Source organism: Penaeus chinensis, chromosome 2, assembly GCF_019202785.1.
Source record: "Penaeus chinensis breed Huanghai No. 1 chromosome 2, ASM1920278v2, whole genome shotgun sequence".
Taxonomy (NCBI): Eukaryota; Metazoa; Arthropoda; class Malacostraca; order Decapoda; family Penaeidae; genus Penaeus; species Penaeus chinensis.
The window spans coordinates 2,243,443-2,252,014 of record NC_061820.1 but is presented as its reverse complement, the minus strand read 5'-3'; the positions used below and the strand labels follow the sequence as shown (position 1 = coordinate 2,252,014).

The 8,572-nt window shown below is 44.3% G+C and overlaps 1 protein-coding gene across 1 annotated transcript in view; it reads left to right on the top strand.

The window, feature by feature from the left end:
- The window catches only part of LOC125031234 (neurogenic protein mastermind-like), a 14,038-nt gene extending 7,661 nt beyond the window's left edge, over positions 1-6,377 (top strand). The window contains exon 2 of the mRNA XM_047621882.1: positions 1,796-6,377. Coding sequence (XP_047477838.1) covers positions 1,796-5,601 — 3,806 coding nt within the window. The 3' untranslated portion in view covers positions 5,602-6,377. The remainder of the gene's footprint in view (positions 1-1,795) is intronic.
- The last annotated feature ends 2,195 nt before the right edge of the window (positions 6,378-8,572 follow it).

Here is an 8,572-nt window from a genome sequence, read left to right as displayed (position 1 = left end):
ATTATAATTATTATTCGCTTTGGAGGGGATGGAAGGAAAAGTTAGGGAGAAAAGATGAGGTATATTGGATTTATGGAGGAAGGGAGGGAGAAAAAATAAAATTTTAAAAAGGGTGGAAGAGGGTTGGGTGAAAGGGAGGGTTGTAAGGGGGGGGGGAGGGGGTTGGAGAAAGGGAGGAGGAGAAAGAAAGAAAGAAGTAGAAAAAGGAGGAAGAGATAAAAAAGAGATAGGGGCGCGAGGTCTTTGATCCTGTTGTGGGGCTTGAGGAGCAGAAAAAGGAGAGGACAAAGAAAGAGGAAGAGAGAGAGAAAGAGAAAGAAAGAAAGAGAGAGAGAGGATGGGAATGGAAGTTGGAAAGAGACAGGATACGCGAGTTATCTCCCCTCCTATAATCCCTGCCTCTTCCACTTCCCCCTTCCCCCTCCCCCCCTCTTTCTCCTCATTCTCTCGCCGTCCCATATCCTCTTCCTTCTTCCTCCCCCCATCCCCCCTCCCCCTCCCCCTCTTCCTTTCCCCTTGTTCTTCTTCCCTCCCTCCTCCTCTTCCTCTTCCACCTCTTCTTCCTTCCTTCATCATCATCATCATCATCATCATCATCATCATCATCATCATCATCATCATCATCATCATCATCATCATCATCATCAATAATCATCATCAATCATCATCAATCATCATCAATCATCATCAATCATCATCATCAATCATCATCAATCATCATCAATCATCATCAATCATCATCATCAATCATCAATCATCAATCATCAATCATCAATCATCATCAATATCCACCGCCTCCTACTCCTCCTCCCTCCTCCTCCTCCTCCTCCTCCTCCTCCTCCTCCTCCTCCTCCTCCTCCTCCTCCTCCTCCTCCTCCTCCTCCTCCTCCTCCTCCTCCTCCTCCTCCTCCTCCTCCTCCTCCTCCTCCTCCTCCTCCTCCTCCTCCTCCTCCTCCTCCTCCTCGCACCTTTTCTCATTAAACCCACTTTCACTGCCCTATTTCATATATTCAATAATCTAGTTTTGTGTCCCCCGGCTCTTATTATCTCTAATAAAACAGAAATTTCCTTCTAATAAGGGAAGCAGGGAGAGAGAGAGAGAGAGGGAGGTAGTGAGGGAGTGGGGAGACAGAGGGAGGGAAGGAAGGAGACAGAGAGACAGAGAGAGAGGGAGGGAGTGGGGAGACGGAGGGAGGGAAGGAGGGAGAAAGAGAGAGAGATGAAAAGGCGAAGGAGAGGGAAAAAGAAAGAGTTAAGTTCAGAGGAGACTTTTATATAAACCTTGTTTTCTTGCATCATTTGTATACAAAGAAGTTCAAACAAATTTCAGGTTGCCGGTCATAATAAAGTTTTGATCTTGCATTTTAAGGGAACAGTTGTTCAGATGATGTACATTTGCATACTAATGATTATAAACTCTTAAGGTAGACTCGTTAAGGTCTATGCTATTTCTGCGAATTTCCTGAAGTGTTGATATTATTGATGTTCAAGTAAGCTACTAAATATATATGCTTGCTTGTTACCTTTTTTTCTTTTTTTTTTACTACCTTGTATGTATTTATTTTTTCTTTTCTCTCTTCAAAAGTTGACTGATCTTTTAGTAAAGGGGCAGATGATGCCTGAAATTACAATTATTTATTTGCATGTTACAGAATTTAATTTTTGTTTTCAGAGTCCAGTGATGGAGCTGCTTTGATATTTTTAACCCCCTGATTTTGCCTGATTATTAAACCTTTGATTTATGTTGTTCTTTCTCGTATGTTTGTCCTTGACTAAGACGGCTTTTGCTTTGCAGGTGAAGTGTCTACGAACGGTGCAGTAAACGACTGGACGTATGCACAAGGTGGGCAGTACCAGCAGAACAACTACCTTCCATACCAGTACCAACAGTTTGATTACAACCAGCAAGGTTACTACAACCAAGATTCATACTACAATCAACAAGATTCTGCGTACGATCAGCAGCAACAGCAGTACTATGGTCAGCCCTTCAGCAGTCCTGCCTATCAGCAACAGTACAGTGTAGGTGATCAGCCGCAGCAAGAGGAGCAGCAGTTGCAGCAGTCACAAGAGGTTTCACAAGAACAGCAGGAGCAAAGTACACCACAGCCAGAGCATCAGTTAGCAGGGGAATGTGGCCAGTGCTGGGAGTGTGGTGCATCATTCCAGGATGTGGCACTCCTCCGTGACCATTTGGCACTATTCCATGCCCATGTGCAAGTGTACAGTTGCCCTCTTTGCCCAGCTGATTACTCTAGTGAGAGCCTACTCAACGAGCACTTCCAAAATAATCACGTGGTAAGAGACTCTGCAGAAGAACAGAACTATTCAGCACCTTCAGAGCGTGCTACGACTGGCCCCCAGTCAAAGGCACCTGTGCGCCAGAGATCTAATAATACAAGGGCTAATAGACCTTCCCAGGTTAGAAGAAAACCCATTTTATGGTGTGTTCGCTGTAAGATCAATAGGTTTGCAACTAAACACGACTTTGAAACTCATCACGTGGGCCACATACACGAAAGGGAACTTCAGGTGCGACTAGTGCGCCTAAGCGCAGCACAGCTGCAGAGGGTCAAAGTGGATTCAGTTGGCGGGAGGAGGTCCTCCTCAGGGTTCAAGCTGAAGCTCCGAATTTCCAAAGTGGGACGTGGACGTGGCCGTAAGCGAAGAGAAGTGCGAATCGTCAGTAACGAGGAGGGCATGAGTGAGAGCCATAACAGCTTAGAAGATCAAGAAGGAACGGAAGCTGAATCTTTTGAGCAGGAAGAGGCAGAGGCCGGAGAAGAGACTGGCATTCCAGAAAGAGCAGGGAGCGGTGAGGGTGAAAGTGAGGGTGAAGAGGAGGACGGGTTGGCCTCTGAAGAGGCAGAAAATCAGGAAGGAGGTGAGCACTCACCTGGGCATGACGACGCGAATAGAGATAGCCAGCAGGATTACGAGCCGGAGGAGCAGGATTCTAGAGAAGGTCATTCTGAGGAGCAACAGCATCAAGACGAAGACGAAGAGGAAGAGGAAGCGGCTTCTTCATCACACCAAAAAGAGGCACAGAGTGATTATCAGCAAGAAAAGCAAGGGGAAGAACAGGGTGCTGTGGGGACAGGGGAAAGCAGTGAAGGCTTCTCTTCTGACTTCAGTGAACAGGAGCTTGCTTTTGGAACAGCAGGACCTAGTGAAGCACCACCCTCCACTTATCAGCCACAGTTTGAGTCCTTCCCCACAAGTGACTGGTTCAGTGAATACGAGTCTGGCCCAAGGATAGCTGCAGCCATGGCAGGGGCAACGACTGCGGAGTCTGCCAGCGAGAGCAGCGCGTGGGCCAGTGGTGCTGAAGGAGCAGCTAATCCAACGTACACAACAGCCAGCACTCCACCAGAGAAGGGCAACTCCAGCCCACCTGTAAATGGCGGCACAAACGAGGGTGACGGAGAAGACGGGCTCTTCAGTCAGGCAGTGCTGGGTCAGGAGTCCCCCGAAAAGAATGACAGGCAGGGAAGCTTTGAACAGTTGTGTCTGAATGACTCTTTCTCAAATCAGAATGAGCAGGCAGACCAAGACCAATCTGATCAGCAGCAAGACGGTCAGATGCAGTCATCAGAACAGCAGCAGCAACAGCAGGCATCTGGAGTGACGAATGACTTATTGTCTGAATTGGAATATTTGAACAACAGTGGTCAAGGGTCTCAGGCTGGCCAGGTAGATGGGTCGCCTCATAGTGGAGGTCCTTCACCTCACAGTGGGGGACCCGCAACTCCCTCACACCTTAGTTCACGAGGTTCAAATTCTGGCACGCCAACTTCCTCCAGTGGGCACCCAACGCCACCCCCCTCAGATACTTCATTCAGGGCACTTGCCACCAGTCCTCTCACCAGCCCGTCCCAAGGGTCTTCACCGGCCATAAGAGGACCCACGCCTCCCACAACATCACCTTTGCAGCAGCAGTTGCAACAGTCCCCTCAAGGTGGAGATCAACAGCAGCAGGGAGGTGTACCACGTCTCACAATTGCCAATAACCTCATGGCCCCAACAACCAGTACAGCTATGCTATCCACAACGACAAATAGTCAAGTTGGTGTAGGTGGCATGATGTCCCAATATGGCAACCAGTGGCCACAGGCTGCTGGCTACACTGGCAGAGGTGGCTATGCTAGTCTAGCAGGAACCAGTATGGCAAATACAAATCTAGGCGCTCCCTTGCGTGCCCCCTTACCTCCTAGTGTTGCTATGCCATATCGTCCAAGCCCTCCACCGCGTGTCCGGGGACGCCCTCCACTAATGGGTCAGATGGGGCGTCCTCCCCTACACCAGGGACCCCTCCTACAACCCTCCCGTGGGCCAGGTCGTCCTCCTACTTCGTCTATCCTTCCACCTCCTTTGATGCCGGCGCCAGGGGGGAGGGGTGGGATGATGCCACCTCTGCAACGGATGCACCAGACCATGTACCCCGGCCAGAGACAACCCTCGCCTCAGCAACCGGGTGCTGCAGGAAAGAGGCAACTCCTGGGAGCAGCAGGTCATTCTCCAAACAAATCGGCGCGTCGAGAAGACATTAACGTTCCCTCTCGCCAGAAAGACAATGAGTGTCAGATTATTGCAGTGGCCAATCGCACAGATGGTTTACCTGTCATTGCCAACGTGCAGGGAGGGTCTGCAGCTCCTGGCTCTCAGCAGCGGGCCAGTAGCAGTACTAGCAGTGGCAGTGGTAGCAGCAGCAGCAGCAGCAGCAGCAATCCCCCTTCAACAGAATCAACCATTAATCTCAGTGACTCCATAACTCTTAGCGTTCGAACGTCCTCCGCCAACAAGGAGCCCGTGCAGCGCGGGGAGAGAGGAGGGCCGGACGCCGGAGCGGTGGCCAACCTGCTGGCGTCGCGTGGCATCACCGTGACACCCGCTGCAGGAGAACGCCAGGAGGGAGGTGCTGGCGGGCGCGACGACCGCCGTCTCCCCACCGCCCAGGAGCTCAACCTCTCCTCCGCCATATCGGTGCACCCACCAACACAACGAGAGCGAGAGGCGGGTGCAAGAGAGCGAGACAGAGACGGTTTCGCCGTTCCCCAAGCGCCCGCCTCTCGTGGGACCGGGGTCACCAACAGCAACGTCGAGCGGCCCCCTCGCCCCCCCACAGTCGACCTGACACAAGACGTACCAACAGCTGGATCTCAGGGCACCCGGCACCAGTGCCATCAGTGCGACCGGTCTTTCCCGACGGCATCGTTACTAGCAGAGCACAGCCGAGTGCATCAGCAGCATCAGCAGTCTCGAATGCCTTTCAAGTGCCATTTGTGTACGGCGGGATTTTCAACGCAGAAGGGCCAGCAGCACCACTACCAGCAGTTCCATCAGCTGCACCTCTCTGCAGGAGACGTTGCCATACCCCTGGTTGATCTGCGCAATCCCGTGAATGTGCAGCGCATGGCAGCCCTGGGCATCCGGTCGTTCCTGCCTCTCACCAACCTGCAGAACCGCGGTGCGGGCGGCGTGGTGGGCGTGCCCATCCTGACCCTGGAGAACCTGAGGAATGGCCACATGACGCTGCAGCAGTGGGGTGTCAGTGACGTGCTCTCGCTGGGCCCTGCAAAGACACTGAATATGCCCCGGTAAAGAGTGAACGCGTAAGGGTGTTGCCGGAACCAGTGCGATTGGTGCAAGTTATCCTAATCAGTGTTTTCTTTAGTTTTTTTTTAATCTTTTATTTATTTATTTGCACTGATGCCACGTGCAGACAGACAGGACAATAGACTGCTTAACACTTAACCGATGAAGTGCAACGGCATTAATTTTTCTCATCAAAATGTACAAACTTACTGAGTGTGCATTCAAAGTGCTAGAACTATATATGTATACGAAAGATTTCCCTTTGTATATGTACTTCTTTTCTTTAAGGAGGTATAAGGTCCTTATACCTGACTCAAATGGTTTTGATGGTTAATTGTGTTCGAGTGCCAAAAGAGAACCTCAGATGTAACTTGTATCATATTGTATATTTTTTTCCACTTTATTTTTTTGAGTTAACACTGAGCAATGAACTACACCGGTACGTCGATGGACATTTAAGCATAAAAAAATGACAGATTTCCGAAGTACAGGTTTTATTTTCATCATTATTGTTCTATTTTAATGAAGTTACATTCCTCAGCAGTGCAGTGAACAAAGAAGGGACAAATACACTAGCACTTGGCTTATAGTTGTGAACAATGATTTAATGGTAACTAACAGGTGTTCCTGTCTTGTTTGGTTCTTTTGCATCTGTTCCAAACACCCCTTTCTCTATTTTTTACCAAATAATTTGATTTTGTAAAGTGAATGTACAAATCTTTGTATATAGTTTTATATATTTTCTATAAATGTGAGTAAAGATAGAATTGAAAAAAAAAAAAGTTTCATTTCCTTACTAGTTGTTACAAATTATTATAATTATTATACTAATACCTAATTTAATACTTTATATGGGATGAATGAAGTGTATAAAGTCGCATATACTTTTAGTAACCCTGTAAAACTAGTCAATCATTATTTAAAACTCAAAAAAGTTATTTTGATACCATGGTGTCAGCATATGAAATGGACCATTTATTTCTGTTTGGACTTGCCTTGTTTTCTAAAGGTTAGAAACCACTTAAAACATTTTTAAAGTGTGTGGCAGGGCGATAGAATTGCCAATTACATGATCTCATTTCGTTCATGAAAAATATCAGAAAATGATCAAAATACACACATTCAAAGTAGACTTCCAATTTAGCATATATTTATCTCCCAATTAATATTCGTTGATGCAACTTTGGTTCGGGGAATTAAATGAAGTAAAATTATCATCACTTTTCTGCAGTTTTTCTATTAAATTTCTCCGTGGGGTTTCAAGCAACAAAACTCAAATACCAGAGAAGGAAACAAATTATTTATTTTGAGAATGTTAATAGGGAGCCGGATGCAAGTAAAAGAAAAATCTTTTTGGTCTATTCATGTTCCCGGAAAAAGGAAAGTCTTGTATTTTATTCAAAAGTGACACAGCCTTTTAATACTAAACTATGTCATAGCATAATTAAGCAACAGGATACACGTATATATTGAAATTTGAAATGTATGTAAGTTGACTGGAAAGAAGCACGTAAGATTTTCGAAGGAAAAAAGCATGAATATTGATTAAACATTTTTTTTAAAGTTAATAATAGGTATTGATGAAGAAATGGTTCTTAGTCTTTATCGCTTTTACTAGTTTCGTTACAGAATATAAATGCATAGCCTATTGAGGGAAAGACTTTTCGATACAATCTATAATTTAATCTTTCAAACTCTTACCAGATAATGTTATTATCTTCATACCCGTATGTCATATATTACTTTGTTCCAGAATAATAACAGAGAATAAACCAAAATCAAAAGTTAAAAACTAAACAAGACCCCCCTCAAAATAGCATAAAAAAAAGCGAAAGAAAACGGAAAGTTGCTTCCGGAAGGAGAAAACCAAGGGGGGGGGGGGAGAAAGAGAGTTGTAGATGAAAGAAAATATATTACGAATGACAAAAAGTTATTTAATTCTTGCACTCACCTTGGTACCCATGGTCTGATAAACGTAATATTGTTACTTTGACTCAAAACACAGCACACAAAACGTGATAGACACCCAGGTATTCACTACATTAATGCTAAGAGATACGTACGTAAGAATTGGATAGTATATTTAAATATTCATGAAACAGGCATAAACATTCATTATAGATTGAACACAAAAAAGTTATAGATTGAGAAGTTTCTGACAGGCCTGAGATCGTGGTCTAACTTTAAAAAATTCAGAAACTCTAAATATACACATATATAAAAGTATTTCCTTAAACTTAAGGTTCCCTAAAAATACACTTTCAAAATTACCGCTAATAATATTAATCCTACAAGGACTAATTAGTTATATTATTTCATCTCAAGCTCTAATGAACGGTTAATGATATATACAAATTTGGTATTTGATTTTAAGACTTAAAGATTAAATATACATATGCATATATATATATTTTTTTTTTTTTAATGGAATGTTATGCAATGGGTGTCGAGAACAAGTTTTACATAATATATTCGTGGGTCTTTGCGATATAAAAAAGATAAATATTTCGTGAGCATATTCTTTTCTGAATTGAATCATTCAGGTACAAGCCCAATAGAAAAAGAAAACATAACAATAATAATAGCAAAAATGATGATAATGATGATGATACTACTACTATTACTATTACTACTACTATTACTATTACCATTATTACTACTATTGTTATTACAATTACTATGACTACTACTACTACTATTACTATTACTATTACTATTACTACTACTATTACTATTACTACTACAAGTATTACTATTAAGACTACTACTGACGATGATAATGATGATGATGATGATGATGATGAAGATGAAGATGGTGATGGTGGTGATGATATTGATAATTATAATGGTGATGATGGTGGTGATGTTGAAATGATGATGGTAATGATTATGGTAATGATACTAATGATCATGATGATAATGATGCTGGTTATAATGATGATGATGATGATGGTGATGAAGATGGTGATGATTATGA